At 41.6% G+C, this 20802-nt stretch overlaps 1 protein-coding gene across 1 annotated transcript; it reads left to right on the top strand.

Moving 5' to 3' along the window:
* The first annotated feature begins 700 nt into the window (after positions 1–700).
* Positions 701–20766, top strand: LOC114366350 (gem-associated protein 5). The gene is made up of 29 exons (XM_028323210.1): positions 701–1058; positions 1204–1363; positions 1925–2138; positions 2222–2846; positions 3168–3356; positions 3516–3758; positions 4133–4319; positions 4667–4829; positions 5603–5762; positions 7328–7467; positions 7554–7678; positions 8780–8954; positions 9506–9865; positions 10162–10309; positions 10807–10886; positions 11288–11420; positions 12156–12242; positions 12347–12722; positions 13487–13490; positions 13761–13920; positions 15317–15456; positions 15550–15674; positions 16591–16765; positions 17165–17524; positions 17841–17988; positions 18431–18510; positions 18813–18945; positions 19499–19585; positions 19917–20766. The coding sequence occupies exons 1-29, from the start codon at positions 862–864 to the stop codon at positions 20323–20325; spliced, it is 5583 nt and encodes a 1860-aa protein (XP_028179011.1). The 5' UTR covers positions 701–861; the 3' UTR covers positions 20326–20766.
* Positions 20767–20802: the final 36 nt, after the last annotated feature.

The raw sequence follows: 20802 nt of genomic DNA, 5'->3' as shown, positions 1-20802 counted from the left end.
CTTCTTATATTGTGTGCCTGCCTGGCATAGTGGCATACATTTAGTATGGAGGCTGAAAACATTGACTTTTCGGATAGATCCAGTTAATTCTGTAACCTATTACTGATATCGTTTGAAAGAGCTCGTGAAGCACTTTCAGGATCAGTAATCAGTTTTTCGATATCTTGTGTAGTTTAGAAATAATCGAATGAGATCACTTATCGTTTCCACCCTGTATGTTTCATTTATGTCGCACAACAAAAAACAGTTTCACAGCACATTAATAACCGCGCGACTAATGAAAATCATTCATTTCATCTGCCTGCTATCTAATGAAATCACACGAATCATGACAAGGAAATCTAAACCTTACACCTTTGAGTTTAAAGTTCATATTTAAAATGACCAGTTTCGCATCACATCTCTTGTCCTTTTCTAACACGCACATGATCAAATCATTCCTTCTTACTCGCTCGGTCGCTTCGCAGAGCTGCGCTCACGAACTTCGCTCGAATGAATGAATGAAATTCATGTGATTCGTGATTTCGTAGACTGTGAAATTATAGCAGTCTATGTGAAGTAAAATAGCAGGTGTGATTAATGAAATTCATTTCATATGATTTTTCACCTGCTATTCATGAAATGTTCCATGCCTACTCCGTAGTAGGCACAGGTGAAGAAAAAAAAAATATCGACGAACTGTCAACCAACTGTCAATACTGTCAAATAAAATTTGTTGCTTGCCGTGCCGGGTGAATGTGAAAAAATATTTACTTACTTGGTTGGTTGGTATTCTGCGCGGGTGGTCAGTCTTTCATACACGACCTCCAGGTCGATACCTTGCATTGGATTATAACGATCATTTCAAATTCTGCAACAGCCATGGATGATACTTTATTGCCTCCATCGCCCAACTGGTTTCAAGTTTCCGTTTTAGCGGTTAGCAACGATGGGTGGATGGTGTACGGCGGTCCTACCAAGAGTCTTTGTGCTTTGCAGCCTCTATCTGCTGAGGACAAGACCTTGATAGAGGGTAAAAGATACAAAGCACATGTCCTCAACAGAGCCTGTGGAGAGAGGTGAGCAAACCATTTTGTTATTGATTTCTTGTTTCGCCATTTAATTAGCACTGCCGATATTTAGAGCCAAAACCTAAAAAATCTAAATACTTTTGTTGCCTACCATCCCTGTTGATCAGGATTCTAATGGTTTTTTGTTGGGTAGGATCATAAGTGTGGATATTTCACCGGAATGGCCACAAACACGCACTGTACTGACTGGCAGTGCCAGTGGTGCTGTTAAACTGTGGAGCTTGGAGCCTCTACTTGAGTCAAAAACATTCAAATTATTGCTAAGTCATGATGTACATCGTAGCGACAAGGAGGTAAGATCTGTGTGTTTGATCAAGGAGCTAATTTTATTATTGTCAATAATGTATTGATATTGTTATCAATTTCAACCATTTTATGCATTAATATCAGAATTTCTAAATTCACTCTCCTCAAGTTTGAATGTGTGCTGTTATTAGTTAAAATAATACTACCCACATTGGTATTCAAAATTAAAAGGTTTACTGTTTCATATTTCTATTGCATCCTGCAGGAATTTTATCATTTAAGTAAAATGAAATGCTGTTTTAGGAGATAATAAAGGAAGCTTTGTATGGACCTTATCTAAGACAGTGCCTACAGTTTTCAGTGTATTAGTGGTTTGAAATTTGTAATGGCTACCCAGAATTGATGAAGTTCAATAGTACCCAACCCACTATCAAATAGCTTCATAAATCCATTACAAATGAATTGACTACCCACTTTTGCGATGAAATTGTTACTCTCTCCTGTAGTTCTTTCTTTCTACAAGAAAAGTGGAAATAACTACTATGCCGGTTATCTATGTATTTTTTGCCTTTCTCTGCCAAATTTCCATTGTTTTTTTTACTTTTTAGGAAATAGCTGGTGTTGGATTCTCAAATGAAACAACCGCCATCACAGTTGGTGGTAACGGAAGTATTGTGAAATGGAACCTGGTTTCAAATATTGTGAAGACATTCCATCATATCAGACAATTCAGGCCAATTTGCATGTCCTGTTCACCACATTTACCGCTGCATGTGGCTGTAGGAACTAAACAGGGAGTTGTCATTTTATTAGATTTAAACGGTGGGTAGAGTAAAAAAAATTGTGAATCTTATTTAAATACAAATGCAAAAAATACACTTATTTTATCATAATCATATTTTCAGGGCCGGGTAGAATTGTATACAAAGTCCGTGGTCAAGATGATGAAATCACAAATCTTAGCTGGTGTCCTAAATATGATCTATCACTCAAAAAGACACTCAACGAGTCAGAGAAAAGGCTTAGTCTCAAGAGTCGTGTACTGGAGAATGAGTCGGTAAATGAAAATTTGGAAGCATCAGGTATAGGGAAGAACCTGCCTGATGACAGCTTTGATGAGTCAGCTGCTACACAAGAAGATGAGATGTTTGACATCTACAAGGACCATGAGGCTGACGAGTTTGGCCATAAGAAGTATCAGTCAGAAGATATATACGTAAAAGTTGCTTCTGAAGATAAAGAGGACGACTATTTAGCTGAATGTATTAAACTGAAAGAGGAGATATTAAAGAAGAAGGCTGAAAGCGAAACTGCTATACAGTCTTTGGTAGATGCTATTGAAAACACTCATGTAGATAGAGAGAAGGCTTCTACATCAACTGATACTGCACAACCTGATGGTAGCACCAGTGATAAGCCTGGTGATAATACAGAAGAATCCGATGTTGATAAAAAAAAGACAGTAAAAAAGACAGTTGAGGCCAGTGAACATGTCCATAAACATTTATTGGCCACTATTGGTAAACATGGGTAAGTCAACTGTGAAATAAAATAATTTTCCTTATCTATATAAATATCTATATAAATAAAAATGAATTGATGTTCGTTAGTCTGATTAAAACTCGAGAACGGCTGGGCCGATTTAGCTGATTTTGGTTTTAAAATGTTTGTCGTAGTCCAGGGTAGGTCTAAACGGTGAGCCAATAAGGAAAAATTGCGATGGCTTATTTATTAACTTTAAGGCGGAACAGAGTTCGCGGGGTCAGCTAGTTTGAAATAAATAATTATCAAATGATATATTAATTATTAACTTCTTAACTTATATTGAAATAAATAATTATTAACTTCCAGAAGCATTCGTGTATGGTCTAAGGCTGGAAAACTGGTGGGCAGCTGTGTTGTCCCCAGTTTCCCCAGCAAAAACCAGAAGGTTAAGCTGTTGCCTTCTTACCCCACATTATTATGGTACAAACCAGATTTATTAATCATAGCAGATGGAAAGAATCAGCTACTACAATGTGATCCACTTAAAATTGACTGGTGAGTAGTGACAACTAATATTATGTAGTAGGATAAGCATAAATAAACAAAAAATTTCCATGTTAATGTGAAATTACTAATTGGTTTACTGACTAACCAAATTATTTTGAATTATAATTAAGTTAATGCAATTTGGTTTTAAATGTTTTGTTTTTACAGTAAGAACAAATTGGATTGGGGTTTAGTCCATGGATATCACAAGCGCTCAATATACTCGCTCTCGTCGAACGCTCCTCGAGTGCAGACGGGGTCGGAGTCCGATGAGGATTGGGTGGTGTATACCAACTCGCAGGATCGCTACATCATCCAGTATTCCATGCACAGCAAGCAGAAAGTGGCTCAGCATGCCACGTCTGGCGGCTTCGTGTATACTGTGGCATCGTGCCCTTACGACGCGTCCAAGTGAGTAAAATGTACTATCCTTCACACCATTTGTATCAGGCAAATTGAGAAGTCACCATAGTCAGCTACAATACCTTTTTTTCCTTAATGCTGCATTTGCGATTATTGCCATTTGCGATTTTTACTAGTTTGGTAAGAAAACCAAAGTGACCGATATAGCCCGCAGAATTGCTAAAATTAAGTGGCTGTGGGTGGGCACATAGCTAATAAAGATGATGGCCGTTGGGGCAGAATAGTTCTCGAGTGGCGACCACGGGCCGGAAGACGTAGCGTGGACAGGCTTCAGGCTTGAAATGGGGGAGACCTTTGTCCAGTAGTGGACGTCATTTGGTGAAACGTCTTTACTGAACTGTTTTTATTTATGTCTTTTCCAGAGTGGCTATAAGCATCGGCGATGGGTGTGTCAGGATCTGGGAAACCAGCACTTTGGAGAATGATGACATGAAGTTGAGCCCTGGACATGTGTCGACGTACTGGCAGAATGTCCAGGGCAAAGTGCTGACTGTCGCATGGCATCCAACTCGGGAAAATTTGGTGGCTTTTGGAACCGCCGAATCGAGGGTATTTTTTTTACATTTTCCCTGTTTTTGATTACCTTACAATAACAAGCAATGTTATCAAATTAATGAATGTGACATTGAATTTTAGATTAATCTTATTTTAATTGTAACATTGGTTGTTATAATTAATTATGTTAATTGGTGGTTTTTGCATCAAATGCGAAATGTGACTGCATGTTACAATACAAGAGTTGATTTGTTGAGAAATGATTTTCATTTTACGAAAAAAATACCAGCAATCACAACTTTTGTAGTCTTCATGCTCACCATTTAATTTACCCTTTGCGGGATTCTAACCTCTATGATCTATAACAAAAGATATCAAATTAAACAGCCGCGTCATTTCAGATCGGTCTACTCGACACCAGCGGCAAATGCGAGAAGGCCGCTCGTACGTTCATACCCGCGCTTAGTGGCGCCATCTACTCGATCAGCTGGGGCGAGGGCAACGACCTGTACGCTTGCGCGGGCGGCGACCTCGTCATATACCACGCGAACAAGCCTGATGAAGGTCAGTTCTATGATGATCAGTTGAATTTTGACATAGATATAATTATTGCGTCACCAAACTTATAATATGGCTGTAATGAAGGATATTATTCTGTATGTATCAAAAACTCATTTTGTAGATTGCTAGCAAGTGAGGCCTGCAAAGAGGGTATATCCATAGCTCATTAGCCTTATTTGTATGGTGTATTATTCCAATTGATGAAATCAAAGTCTAAATTGATGAAATTAAAGTCCGAATTAAAGACGAACGAACGAACGAAAGTCCACGTATCGTGATTTCATTCCAAGGACCCCAATTTATCGTTAACTTTGCATCACCCCCTTTCGCCCGTTGAAGATGATAGTCGAGCACTGTGAGTCGATTTATCAAAGTATTTATCACGCACGTGTCCCCTTCAAAAATCTATACTAATATTATAAATGCGAAAGTAACTCTGTCTGTCTCTCTTTCACGCCAAAACCACTGAACCGATTTTGATTAAATTGGGCATAGAGATAGTTTGAGTCCCGGGAAAGGACACAGGATAGTTTTTATCCCGGTTTTTGAAACGCGCGCGCGATAAAGTATTTCTGTGACAGACAAAATTCCATCAATCAATTCCAAGCCGCGGGCGGAAAGCTAGTCATCAATAAATCGATACGGTCTAAATTGTGCCATGTCTTTTGTATTTCTTTCTGTTTCTTTTCTGGTCTTGTGGTGTACAATAAAATGTGTTTATCTATGGATAGACGCAGAGCGATTACTCCTATCTCTATATCGATCGTTTCCCGCAGCGCCAAGTCCCATGAGCGTGATGGTGGAAGGCAAGCAGATGGAGGTGAGCTTCGTGCGTTGGCTGCCGCATGCAATGGTGTGTGGTAGCAATACGGGCTGTGTGGCCGTGCTGTCTCCGCGCGCGCCTTATGACGTGCAAGCCGCACACCTGGCGTTCAGGTGAGTGTGACCCAGCTCCGTTACTACTGGCGCTTATTTATTTATTTATTTATTCAGAAACTCAACAGCTGTTTTACAATATTCATGTTAGTTTGATGAGCATTAAATCTAAGCCAATTAAAGAGTTTCCTAGCTGCTTAAATAAGTTCGTACATTATTACATTTATCAGGTAATGAGTACCAAGCGCTGCATGCTCAACCATGCCTAAAAATAATAATCATGATTGAACATGCAACGCCCAGGTTATACAATCTTAGTGTAATTTTTTAATATAAGAATTTTTATTCTTATATTAAAATTAACCTAGATCAGTGTTTTTCAACCTGTGGGTCGCGAAAGGTCGTAAAAACTACCTCAGTTAAGAAAACAGTAAAGTTTTTAAGATACATTTATCCAAAATCTAATTATTATGCGAATGCATAAATGTTGTATGGATTGAAGAATTCGGTCCCTACAACATCCTTGTAACATTATAAAATGCATGCATGGTCGCAAAATATTTTTTCATACTAGGGGGGTCGTGTCATGAAAAAGGTTGAAAAACACTGACCTAGATAGTACCTAAGATCTGGGAGCGGCACGTGGTGATTTCGACATATTATGACGTGACAGAGCATACAAATCGGAAGTCTCACTGACATTTGACGTAACAAAAAACACCCTCCCGTGCCGCTCCCGTATCTCGGCACACTGACTCAGCTAGTCCTACTAGTCTTACTAGTCCACCATCTTCTGTAACTACGTCCCCGTCTTCAGTCGGACAGGTCTTTTCTGTGACCCTGCGCGCTGTGCCCACACTCGCACTATCCTAGTGACGGCAGCACCTTTTCTAGCTGTTTAAAGAGATAACGTGGGCTGCGTCGCCGTACTGTCTCCGCGCGCGCCTTATGACGTGCAAGCCGCACACCTGGCGTTCAGGTAAGTGACAATACAACCCGATTACCCGCCACCTCCCCACGTTCACCCCCTCCGTACCAGATCATCGATGTGACGTCACGGCTGCCAGCTCCAGTTGATTCGACCGGATTGAAAGCTCCTAGCCAGATACCTGCCTTCTATAACAGCGGCGTGGTTGTCAGCCGTCAGTTAGGTTTTTCAGTGACCCTTCACAATCTGCGCTCTGTGCCGTTCTGGACACCGCTCTCACCGCCCTAATTACGGCACTGGTGATATTACGCCTTCTATAGCTAGGAACTGTACAGGTAGGGATTAGGTCGCAGGGCACTGTTGATTCTAAGCATGATGATCAGCTCCCCTGTCCTCCCTGGAAATTGGGACCCTACGTAATCTTCATCTCACTTAACACCAGGTGCGTTTGCGGTCAAATACCTGTCTTGTTACGCATAAAAAAATGTTTAGTTTTTAAGCAGACAGGGAGACCTTAAAAATACTGACAGTATCACCGTTTCCAAGCAGTCTTTACAGATGAAAACCACCAATCGCAAGTGTTGTGTCAGAAGTCTATCGTTGTGAATTGGTAACATAAAACTCAAATTAAATAACATTACAATGTGTTCTTGCTGATGCCTAACAAGAAATCTACTGAACTGTGTTTCTTTTACAGTAAAATGATACACACTGTGGACTGGCATCCACATCAGACATCGAACTCGAGTCAAGATTCTCCCTACAAAAATCTGATTGCAGTGTGTTCTGTGGAGAAACACGGCAAAATTGTTATCTTGGAATACACAGATAAAGAAGGCAAGCACAAAATTTTTAACCAGTAAATTATGAGATTTTTGCCTGGATGAATGAATGGCTAAACTGTTTTGTGTTATTGCCGACAGATGGCAGTAAACAGCTGCAGACTTATAAAACGTTGGAGGGCCACAAAATGCCAGTGTTGCAAATTATGTGGAACCCGCATGTGGAAGCTCGATTACTATCCACTTGTCAAGACGGCACAGTGAGGGTAAGTCTAGATGTTATGTAAGTTTATTAAAATAGTTTACTAAAGTATGTACGGAAAACTCATTGTGGGAGTTCCACCCACAAGGTGGACCGACGATCTCATAAAGGTAGCAAGAAGGATTCAGGCTGCCACCAACCGGGCGATATGGAAATCATTGGGGGAGGCTTATGTTCAGCAGTGGACGTCCTGTGGCTGGAATGATAAGATGATGATTAAAATAATAATGTAGATAATATCGATAAGTTATTATGTATTCAGTTGGCAGTTCCGTTTTCTGTCTCTGTAAATAAAATAAAAGCAGTGGTTCTTAACCGGTGGTCCGCGGACCACTGGTGGTCCCTGGAGACATTCCAAGTGGTCCACGAAGTGCACTTGCACACCTGGGTTAAAACCACTTTTAACTGATTTTGAAGGCAAACTGGTTTTGACCAATTATGAGGACAAGTCCCTGACAAGACAGAAAGGTAAAAGGTTAACAACCACTGCTGTAAAGTAATTCTACAAGTCATGACAGCCATCTTAAAGTCTTAAACCAGGTTTATTGTGGTCTCCACAGCAAAATAGATTACAATTAAATATTTCGATAGGTAGGACTTCAGTTACGTTCACATTGGAGCGCCAGTTTTTAGACGCGTCTGCTGCCTACGTCCGGTTTCAATTTAGAAGTGTCAAATAGGTAGCCTTTCTTTTGTGATATTATTAATTTTTGACAGATCAGTAGATGCTTTATACATGTTAGTTTAAACTCTGTTATTTTCACATATAGTAGGTACGTAGTTTGGTTTGCATCCTGCAAAGGAGAGTGTTGTAGGCTCGTTGTACACACTTGACATCGCGAGTAGAGCGGCTCGTCTAGCGTAGACCCACCTTTATAATGTTTAATGTACGGTAGAATTTTGTCCAATGACCCCAAGCTACTACCCATCCTTATCGCTTGCACGTAATTATGTTGCTGCCGCGCTCGCACACACTGCGGGCGCCCGTCGCACAGTCGCGACAGCAATATAATTACGCGCGAGCGATAAGGATGGGTAGCTTGGGGTCATTGGACAAAATTCTACGTGCTCACGGACCGGGCTTTACATGGATACATTTCGCTAGGTATGGGACGTGGTCACCGCCGCCTGCGTGTCGATATTCGAGGGCCACACAGCTAACACGCTGGGCGCGTGTTGGTCCGCCTTCCCACAACTGCCGACACTAGTGATGTCCGGCGGCGGCGATTGTACACTGCGCGTCTGGGACGCTGCCGACTATCCAGCAGAAGAATACAAGGGTATCAGAGCAAATACTTTTTTTATGCTTGGACATTTTACACTGCGCTTCTAGTCCCAAACTTAGCAAAGCTTGTACTATGGGTACTAGACAACGGATATAAACAAACATACTTAAATACTTTTTTTTGTAAATAAATCCATATTATACATAGAAAACACCCAGTCCAATACAAACCAATATGTTCATGCACACAAATGTTTGTACTGTGCGGGAATCGAACCCGCAACCTCCGGAATAGTAGTCCGTTTCGAACCACTACACAAAACTACGATAGATAGTTGATTAGAACTAGGATGTGATTTATTCAAGCAAGGGAGTGGTAAATTATATACTTCCCACATTGGTCAGTCTTTGTGATCGGCGAGAAAAGAATTGATTTCGGTTGGAATTAATGTAGGCAGTCTCCTACCTATCAGCCCTTGAAAGTCTTGAAACTTTCGTCAGTTAGTAATGAAATGAATGATTGCGAATATTATTCTTTAGTAATTCTAAATTCTGAAAATATTTTTTATCTACAATTTGTAAGCTATAAAAACAAATCTTTTTCAGGTCATAACCTAGAATTGATACCCAAAAAGATCAACAATAAAAGTAGCAAAAATAAGAAAGAAAAGCTCAAGGTTGCCTTGCCTGAGGAGGAAGAATCCGCTACGACACAAGTGGCAACGCGGCTAACTAACCGCACGAACGTCCCGAAAGGGCCCAAAAGGTTCTTGCTACCCATCCTTAACAAAACCTTGACACCAGAATGCGAGTTGAACATAGCGAAAGCCCTCTTCAAAGAATATTTGGAGAAAATACCAGACGCCGAACTTGATTTAAACCCGGAAGATGAGGCGCAGAACGATATGGAAATGATTAAAATATTCGGAACGGTCAAGGATGTCAATGATTTGCTGGATGAACAAAGTAAGTTATCAGTTAAAATGTGGATAAACTTAATGAAAAAAAAAAAATGCGTGTCGCTTTTGTGATAGTGTGCGACCACAGAAAATGGTATTTTATTGCCGGTGTGAAAAATATTTTCATTCCTTTTGGTGTCCGTATAAGGTTGAAAATCAATTCAAGTTTCGTTTTTGAACTGGCAGGGAGTTGGATAATGTGCTGCTGTTTGTACTGTACTGTTTATTATTGTTCTAAGCTATTATCAAAACTACACAAGATGTCACAGCGTTAAGTTTGAATGGCCAACTGTTTTATTTCAGTGGAATGCCACCTGAAAACGAACCACTTTGAGAGCTGGATTATGCTGGCCGTATTCCGCGGACACATCGATGATATGATGCAATTCGCCAGTCAGCGAGACATACTTTGCCCGTACCTGCTCAGTTTAGCGCCTTGTGTGTCGCTCAAGTAAGTTCACGGTTTATGAACAGCACTTTAAGGACTATCGTGTTAAGACTTAATTGTTGGCACCACTGTGAATCTACGGTGGCGCCATCCTGTAGGCCTAGGATGCGCGCCGCCACGCCATTTTATCGATTTTGTCCATACATTTTGACGTCGATAAAGTATATCACCGGTTCACCGGCTAGCAGTGCAAATGCAATAGTCCTCCTACCGCTTCAGCGCTCACAAGTTGGCACCACTGTCTTTGCCACTAGCAAGTGACAGTGACCTAGCCCTCATTCAGCAAGAGTTTTTCTATTGTCCTTGTCAGTATTTTGCATGGCAACCCTGTAACTTATTTTTCATAATGTTTTTGTGCTATATTGTTTTGTTATTAATGTATCCAAATTACTTTAGAAAAATTCACCATGTGTAGTTTTACTTGTACCAATTATTGTCATGAATGCCATATGTATTCAAAGCAACAGCTTGTAAAAATAATGAAAAATATATTGTTATAGGTATTGGAAGGATGCGACCCAGTTATATTTGGCACAGATTGATAGATTGGTAGCAAAAGGAGAGGAACATAAGCTTTCAGGTATGTTTCATTTTTGTACTATGATCCATTTACACTAGCAGGTAATTTATATTTACCATACAAATTGGCGCGCTGCGCAAATCGTCGCTACAAATGTTTGTCAAATTACATTGAGTGAGCGCCGCTACAGGTTGTGACAGATGTTTCATAATCTTTGACGCCATTGTGAGAGTTTGTGTATAATGACTCCATGTGTGGCATCGCTGAATGTACAGTCGGCGTCAAGTTGTTCGTGACACCCAATCAAAATAGCCAATAAGTTCGCAACACGTCTTTGTTACAATGCAATAATGTTGTGTCAACTTTATCATAATATATCAATTATTGTACTAGTTTTTGGCCTCTCTGTGTCACGCACTATTTGACGCCGACAGTACATAAGTTTGTGTCTTATTTCTCAGAGAATAAGAACTACGGCGGGTACGTGTTCCGCAAGACGGCGACTCAGCTGGGCGCGCACGACGTGAAGGCCGCGGTGCAGACGTTAGTGGACGCTCGGCTCTTCCAGGAAGCTTATATCTTGTGCCGGATCAGGTAAGGGACAACTGGGACCATACACCACCTTTTACTGCCCTAAATGGTGCGGGTACACTATGCGGGAAAATGGCCAAGCCAAATAAATGTGAACACATATTCGATAAGAACTCGACAAGTTTCTTCATCCCCACCCCACTGTCGGCAAGTGCGTCCAAGTCAACTTACTGCTATAGATGACCCACGCTGAACTGTCCCACCAAACTCAATGACAGGGGGGCGCTACCATCGTTCAACTATATGGTTTCCAACATGGCAAAAATCGGAACCAGCGATCCGGTATGGACGGTGGCGCCCCATTGTCAATGTCATGCATAGGACAGTTCAGTATTTTGGAACTATACTGAGTTACTTGCCATATTGGCCTAGAGTGGAAACACGCGACTTGACTTAGGGTTATCTTCGACCAGTATCTAGTCGTAATGTCGAGGCGAGACGAAGTTCTGCAAAACTGCCGGTGCGCTCAATGGCTGGTTCCTTGAGCCTTCTGATTGAATAAGAAACCAGCGGGGCGACTCCCAAAAACGTACTCTGAAGTTCGAATGTTTCCATCCCTCTCACACAAAGCAAGAGCCAGCATGAGCGACAATGACTGATATACCTGAAACTACGTATACGACGTTTAGGAGTAGCCCTGCTTGAGAATGCGTCGGTCTCATGTTATAGGTACAGGCCTAGCACGTAAAGCTATGACACAATACGCTGACCGTAACTAATCTCTGATCATCGTTCCAGGTACATGGATAGCATTGCCCAAGAGACACTTTGGAAATGGGCGCGCGACAACTTGCATGACGGACTCTACATTCGAGCTGCTATATGGTACGGTTTTAAGCTAATACTCATTTGGTTTTACAATGTTGTTTCTGCTACCTTAAATGAAAAAGCTTCAGACTGGTTCTTAAACAAATCTCATTATTTTACAGCTACGTAGCTCTCGGAGAAATAGCGCAAGCGTCAGCAATGCTCGGGAAAATGAATGACGAGGGCAGTCTCAACCTCGCAGCTAGTATGGCCAAAGTCGTGGGCCAAAACTTGCTAGCTGATCACATCGCCGAAAAAAGAGAGAATATAAAAAGCACAGCTGAAACTGAGGACACTGAAGAGATACTGGAACAGTTGCCATCTAGGATTGAGCTGCTTATGAAAAAATCCGACAGTGAAATCAATGGGGGACCAAAAATGAATGGAGACAGTAACGTGACCAACGGACACTGTTCTGGGTTAAACGGAGGTGCTGTAGCCAACGGTCACAGTGCTGTGGCTAATGGTGGTGCTTATGTGGCCAACGGTGATGGTGCGGTANAACTATCAACGAAAATTGTTTTGAATGAGATCTAGTAAGCAGTTTTTTTTAATACCTCTTAAACTTAAATTAAAAAAATAATAATTTTAATTTCATAAATCAATGGTACGGAACCCTTTGTGCGTGAGTCCGACACGCACTTGGCCGGTTTTTTTTAAAAAACAAGCTTTTATTCTGAAATGCAGTTGTACCTACTAAAACGAAAAAATAATTGTACTTATGCAAGGTTCAAATAATTTCGAAGGCAAACATAAATGAGTAATAAATTCCATGCGCGATACAAGCTTTCGAAATTATTTGGAACCTTGCATACAATTATTTTTTTCGTTTTATTATCATGTGTTAACGGATTAACGATTAACGTTAACTTGCGTTAAATCTTGCGAAATGTAACGTTTTAACGTTTAACGAAGTTAATTTTTTTATTAACGGTTTAACGATTAACGAAGTTAACTATTTGATTAACGGTGCCCAGCTATGGGTATAGCTGAGGCAGATACACTCTGCCTAGGCTACAAGACATTGCTATGAAGATCATTTCGATGTAGGTACATGCAATACCTACCTGTTATTTAGTTTTTCTGAGTTAAACCTACCTATCTATTCGCCGTTCCCATGGGCGGGGCAGCTGCTGCAGGAAAGGACAGCTGCTCCCTCCTGGAAATCTATTTAATCTTAGCCTAGAAGCTGGGTATGACTCCCCCGCCCCCCTCCTCTCCCCAGGTCATAAGCTGGGCATGACTTCCCCCTCGGCCAGAAGTTGGGTATGATTTACCCCTCTCCAGGCCCGAAACTGGGTATGACTTGACCCCTCCCCCTCCCCCCAGGCCAAAAGCTGGGTAAGGCTTGCANAAATTCCACCAATCAATTCCAAGCCGCGGGCGGATCAATAAATCGATACGGTCTAAATTGTGCCATGTCTTTTGTATTTCTTTCTGTTTCTTTTCTGGTCTTGTGGTGTACAATAAAATGTGTTTATCTATGGATAGACGCAGAGCGATTACTCCTATCTCTATATCGATCGTTTCCCGCAGCGCCAAGTCCCTTGAGCGTGATGGTGGAAGGCAAGCAGATGGAGGTGAGCTTCGTGCGTTGGCTGCCGCACGCAATGGTGTGCGGCAGCAACGCGGGATGCGTCGCCGTGCTGTCTCCGCGCGCGCCTTATGACGTGCAAGCCGCACACCTGGCGTTCAGGTGAGTGAGCGCATCCTACCTAAGCTAAAGCCTGGTCCGTGAACACGTAGAATTTTGTCCAATGACCCCAAGCTACCCATCCTTATCGCTCGCGCGTAATTATATTGCTGTCGCGACTGTGCGACTGGCACCCGCAGTGAGTGTGCGAGCGCGATAGCAACATAATTACGCGCGAGCGATAAGGATGGGTAGCTTGGGGTCATTGGACAAAATTCTATGTGCTCACGGACCAGGCTTTAGAATTGGTGCAGGCAGCATCCTACAGCCAGATGGAGGCGAGCTTCATGCGCTAGCCGCCGCCCCGCGCGCCGTATACAGGGTGGAATTTTGTAATGCCATCTGGAGGCAAAGTACTCTTAATACTGTAGATAGAAAATTTTACTGAAAGAAAACATTCCTTTATTTTTGAAAAGAAAGAGAACTGCATTCAAAGATTTTCGAAAATTTTTAGAAAATTTCCTACCATACCATACAATTTCCTGTACATAATTAAAATAATTTAAGATTTCATGGTTTTCCTTTCATTTAAGTTATCAAGTTTGTTAGAGAGATTTCATCCTTATACTTAACCCTAACGATCGATGCAATAAAAATACAGGGTGTAATTTTTACCAGATTTTAGTTTGTTCGAATTCCGGGTGTGGCAAGTCAATTTTTGTAAATCTTTGAATGCAGTTCTATTTCTTTTAAAAAATAAAGGAATGTTTTCTTTGAGAAAAAATGTCTATCTACAATATTAAGAGTACTTTCCCTCCAGGTGGCATTACAAAATTCCACCCTGTATAGATCGTTTCATCCACTAAGACGCTAATGTTTGAGTGTTGTAGGTACACACTAAATTATCCATGAGTGCACACGCACACTACAATAATGACGCTCGGATTGCTCGGATCAAACTCCCCGCACCCCGCGCTTCCCTCGATCAAAAATTGGTGGGGCGCGTCTTCGTGGATGAAACGATCAATAATGTAGGCGAACTGCTAACTTAGCGTTCGGGTGAGCGGGACCGCACCTTATGTAGAGGACCGGTACAGGCAGTTACTTACTTAGTTTATAGTGTACCACAAACTAACCAATATAAGTATGATCAAAGAGCATGTTGAATAGTTTAAAGTGAGTTATATTTACTAAGCGTAGTGTGAGCTGCGAGAAATCTCCCATCAGACTAAATACCGGGCAGCACAGGACCAGTCCTTGGGGGTAAACCTTTGTCCAGCGGTGGAGGACCCTTGGCTGAAATAATGAAGTCGCAGGGTCAGTCAGGTCATGTAAGACTCGCAAAATGGCGAAGCCTATTTACTCAATCCACATAGGCCCTCATCTAGCACAAGCGAGAGTGTTGCGACGAAAATGTCGCCAATCATGTCTTGTTTATTGACCAGTGTTTCTTTTACAGTAAAATGATACACACTGTGGACTGGCATCCACATCAGACATCGAACTCGAGTGAAGATTCTCCTTACAAAAATCTGATTGCAGTGTGTTCTGTGGAGAAACACGGCAAAATTGTTATCTTGGAATACACAGATAAAGAAGGCAAGCACAAATAATTTAACCAGTAAATTATCCGACTTTTTGCCTGAATGAATTAATGGCTAAACTGTTATGTTTTGTGTTATTGACCGACAGATGGCGGTAAACAGCTGCAGACTTATAAAACGTTGGAGGGCCACAAAATGCCAGTGTTGCAAATTATGTGGAACCCGCATGTGGAAGCTCGATTACTATCCACTTGTCAAGACGGCACAGTGAGGGTAAGTCTAGATGTTATGTAGGTTTATTAAAATAGTTTATTAAAGTATAAGTACGGAAAACTCAGCGTGGGACTTCCACCCACAAGGTAAACCAACTTTCTCATAAAGGTAGCAGGAAGGCGCTGGATGCAGGCTGCCACCAACCGGGCGATGTGGAAATCATTGGGAGATACTTATGTTCAGCAGAGGACGTCTTGTGGCTGAAATGATAAGATGATGATTAAAATAATTATGTAGATAAAATCTATCAATTATTATGTATTCAGTTGGCAGTTCCGTTCTCTTTCTCTGTAAAGTAATTCTACAAGTCATGACAGCCATCTTAAAGTCTTAAACCAGGTTTCTTGTGGCCTCCACAGCAAAATAGATAACAGTGGAATATTTCGATAGGCATGGGACATTCACATTGGAGCGCCAGTTCACTAGACGCGTCTGCTGCCTACGTCTGGATTCAATTTAGAAGTATCAAATAGATAGGTAGCCTTTCTTTTGTGATATTATTAATTTCTAGACAGATCAGTAGATGCTTTATTTAAAACATGTTAGTTTAAACTTTCTTTTTATTTCATTTATAGTAGGTACGTAGTTTGGTTTGCATCGCGCAAAGGAGTGTTGTAGGCTCGTTGTACGTTCACACTGTCTTGGACATCGCGAGTAGAGCGGCTCGTCTAGCGTAGACCCACATTTATAATGTTTAATGTACGGTAGAATTTTGTCCAATGACCCCAAGATACCCATCCTTATCGCTCACACGTAATTATGTTGCTGTCGCGCTCGCACACTCACTGCGGGCGCCCGTCGCACAGTCGCGACAGCAATATAATTACGCGCGAGTGATAAGGATGGATAGCTTGGGGTCATTGGACAAAATTCTTCGTGCTCACGGACCGGGCTTTACATGGATACATTTCGCTAGGTATGGGACGTGGTCACCGCCGCCTGCGTATCGATATTCGAGGGCCACACCGCCAACACGCTGGGCGCATGTTGGTCCGCCTTCCCACAACTGCCGACACTAGTGATGTCCGGCGGCGGCGATTGTACACTGCGCGTCTGGGACGCTGCCGACTACCCGGCGGAAGAGTACAAGGGTATGAGCAAATGCTTTGTAGAATAGTCCGCAGCAATGCCTGCATGTCAATATTCGAGGAACATAACGCCAACTCGCTGGGCGTCTTAGGCCGCCTTCCCTCAGCTGCTACACTGACACCATAACCCAGTCGAGTTAACTGGCGGCTGTGACGTCATACCGACACTGGTACGGAAGTCTGGGACGCTGATAACTACCCGGCGGATGAGTACAAGAGTGTGTATGAGCAAATACTAATTTCGGTTTGTAGGCAGCTTCTAACCTAAACAATCAGGCCTTGTAACTTTCAGGTCAGTTAGTAATGAAATAAATGATTGCGAATATTATTCTTTCGTAATTCTAAATTCTGAAAATATTTTTAATCTAAAATTTGTAAGCTATAAAAACAAAACTATTTCAGGTCATAACCTCGAATTGATACCCAAAAAGATCAACAATAAAAGTAGCAAAAATAAGAAAGAAAAACTCAAGGTTGCCTTGCCTGAGGAGGAAGAATCCACTACGACACAAGTGGCAACGCGGCTAACTAACCGCACGAACGTCCCGAAAGGGCCCAAAAGGTTCTTGCTACCCATCCTGAACAAAACATTGACACCAGAATGCGAGTTGAACATAGCGAAAGCCCTCTTCAAAGAATATTTGGAGAAAATACCAGACGCCGAAGTTGATTTAAACCCGGAAGATGAGGCGCAGAACGATATGGAAATGCTTAAAATATTCGGAACGGTCAAGGATGTCAATGATTTGCTGGACGAACAAAGTAAGTTTAGCAGTTAAAATGTGGATAAAATTAATGAAAAAAAATGTGTGTCGCTTTTGTCGCGTGATAGTGCGCGACCACAGAATATTTCTCAAAAGAAAATGCCAAGCAAATTTTATTGCCAGTGTGAAAAATATTTTAATTCCTTTTGGTGTCCGTATAAGGTTCAAAATCAATTCAAGTTTCGTTTTTGAACTGGCAGGGAGTTGGATAATGTGCTGCTGTTTGTACTGTACTGTTTATTATTGTTCTAAGCTATCAAAACAGCACAAGATTTCACAGCGTTAAGTTTGAATCGACATCTGTTTTATTTCAGTGGAATGCCACCTGAAAACGAACCACTTTGAGAGCTGGATTATGCTGGCCGTATTCCGCGGACACATCGATGATATGATGCAATTCGCCAGTCAGCGAGACATACTTTGCCCGTACCTGCTAAGTTTAGCGCCTTGTGTGTCGCTCAAGTAAGTTCACGGTTTATGAATAGCACTTTAAGGACTATCGTGTTAAGACTTAATAGTTGGCTTGGCACCACTGTGAATCTACGGTGGTGTCATCCTGGTGAGTGCAAATGTGATAGTCCTACCGCTTCAGCGCTCACAAGTTGGCGCCACTGTCTTCGCCACTAGCAAGTGACAGTGACCTAGCCCTTATTCAGCAGAATTTTTCAATTGTCAGTATTTTAACTGGCAGCCCTGCAACTTATTTTCCATATTTTTTGCTATTTTGTTTTGTTATGAATTTATCCAAATTACTTTAGAAAAATTCACCATGTGTAGTTTTACTTGCACCACTTTTTTTTATATACATTTAATTTTCGTTCTATGTAGAATTAATTATTGTCATGAATGCCATATGTATTCAAAGCAACAGCTTGTAAAAATAATGAAAAATATATTGTTATAGGTATTGGAAGGACGCGACCCAGTTATATTTGGCACAGATTGATAGATTGGTAGCAAAAGGAGAGGAACATAAGCTTTCAGGTATGTTTCATTTTTGTACTATGATCCATTTACACTAGCAGGTAATTTATATTTACCATACAAATTGGCGCGCTGCGCAAATCGTCGCTACAAATAGTTGTCAAATTACATTGAGTGAGCGCCGCTACAGGTTGTGACAGATGTTTCTCTGTTTGTGTGTGGTATCCAATAAGTTCGCAACACGTCTTTGTTACAATGGAATAAGGTTGTGCCAACTTTATCATGTCAATTGTACTACTTTTTGGCCTCTGTGTCACGCACTATTTGACGCCGACTGTACATAAGTGTGTCTTATTTCTCAGAGAATAAGAACTACGGCGGGTACGTGTTCCGCAAGACGGCGACTCAGCTGGGCGCGCACGACGTGAAGGCCGCGGTGCAGACGTTAGTGGACGCGCGGCTCTTCCAGGAAGCGTATATCTTGTGCCGGATCAGGTAAGGGACAAATGGGACCATACACCACCTTTTACTTCCCTAAATGGTGCGGACACTATGCGGGAAATTGGCCAAGCCAAGTCAACGTGAACTTAATAAGAACTCGACAAGTTTCTACATCCCCACCCCACTGTCGGCAAGTGCGCCCAAGTCAACTTACTGCTACTGAGTTACTTGCCAGATTGTTCAAGAGTGGAAACACGCGACTTAGGATTATCTTCGACCAGTATCTAGTCGTAATGTCGAGGCGAGACGAAGTTCTGCAAAACTGCCGAGTGCGCTCAATGGCTGGTTCCTTGAGCCTTCTGATTGAATAAGAAACCAGCGGGGCGACTCCCAAAAACGTACTCTGAAGTTCGAATGTTTCCATTCCTCTCACACAAAGCAAGAGCCAGCATGAGCGACAGTGACAAATACACCTGAAACTACGTATATGACGTTTAGGAGTAGCCCTGCTTGAGAATGCGTCGGTCTCATGTTATAGGTACAGCCCTAGCACGTAAAGCTATGACATAATACGCTGACCGTAACCAATCTTTGATCATCGTTCCAGGTACATGGACAGTATTGCTCAGGAGACGCTTTGGAAATGGGCACGCGACAACTTGCATGACGGACTCTACATTCGAGCTGCTATATGGTACGCTTTCAATCTATTATAGTCTGGTCTGCGAGCACGTAGAATTTTACACGCGAGGGATAAGGATGGGTAGCTTGGGGTCATTGGACAAAATTCTACGTGCTCGCAGACCGGGCTTTACATCCAAATACTCATTTGGTTTTAATTTGTTTCCAATGCTGTAAAAATATACCAATAACTTCATTTACAAATTTGTTTCTGCTACCTTCAATGAAAATTGACTGCCTATAAGTCGCTCCAACAGCGTTATTATTACATTAATGTCGATTTACTTTGTATGTTTAAGCAAAAGCTTCAGACTGGTTCTTAAACGAATATCTCATTTTTACAGCTACGTAGCTCTCGGAGAAATAGCGCAAGCGTCAGCAATGCTCGGGAAAATGAATGACGAGGGCAGTCTCAACCTCGCAGCTAGTATGGCCAAAGTCGTGGGCCAGAACTTGCTCGCTGACCACATCGCCGAAAAAAGAGAGAATATAAAAAGCACGGCTGAAACTGAGGACACTGAAGAGATACTGGAACAGTTGCCATCTAGAATTGAGCTGCTTATGAAAAAATCCGACAGTGAAATCAATGGGGGACCAAAAATTAATGGAGACAGTAACGTGACCAACGGACACTGTTCTGGGTTAAACGGAGGTGCTGTAGCCAACGGTCACAGTGCTGTGGCTAATGGTGGTGCTTATGTGGCCAACGGTGATGGTGCGGTGGCCACTGCAAGCCAGGAAACCAAAGAGTGAGATTTTAGAGTTAGTTCCTTTGTCAAATCGAGTGCCAACAGTATTTAATACTAATCATAATGCATTTATTTATTCGTGTGGGTTTTAATCTGTGTTACTATCATGTAAGCCTCGTATTTGATACTTGTAGCTGTAAGCTAATGAAGTACCAATTTGATATCCGCCTCCTATTTCTCTCACTACCCTACAGGGATACTTAGTCAGGTTAGGGTACCTACTGATAATTTACTTTTGTTGTTCATTTTGAATCTCAATTATGTTGATGAATCAATGTGAATTAATTTTAGCCTCCTTTTCACTTTGTTATTTTATGTATTTGTAAGTAAAATATGTGATAGTTATGATTACACATTTCCGATTTTAAAATTCTTCTCAAAGGAGCTTTGTTTTTTAGTTTTTAAGAATTATGTGTATATCTATGCGAGGTATCATTAAATGTTGTGCTCTAAATATATTGTTTTTATTGAAACAACGACA

This window comes from Ostrinia furnacalis, unplaced genomic scaffold (assembly GCF_004193835.3).
Source record: "Ostrinia furnacalis isolate ACB-3 unplaced genomic scaffold, ASM419383v2 OfSCF0626, whole genome shotgun sequence".
In the NCBI taxonomy this organism is placed as follows: Eukaryota; Metazoa; Arthropoda; class Insecta; order Lepidoptera; family Crambidae; genus Ostrinia; species Ostrinia furnacalis.
This window is presented reverse-complemented; position numbering and strand designations above follow the sequence as displayed.

What these genes read in the sequence shown, in the direction of transcription:
- LOC114366350 (XM_028323210.1), top strand. Translation starts at nt 862, where the DNA reads ATGGATGATACTTTATTGCCTCCATCGCCCAACTGGTTTCAAGTTTCC. An exon ending in GCCGCACACCTGGCGTTCAG is followed by an intron (nt 5,763 to 7,327) that starts GTGAGTGTGACC and finishes TTTCTTTTACAG; the next exon opens with TAAAATGATACACACTGTGG. An exon ending in TGATTTGCTGGACGAACAAA is followed by an intron (nt 17,525 to 17,840) that starts GTAAGTTTAGCA and finishes GTTTTATTTCAG; the next exon opens with TGGAATGCCACCTGAAAACG.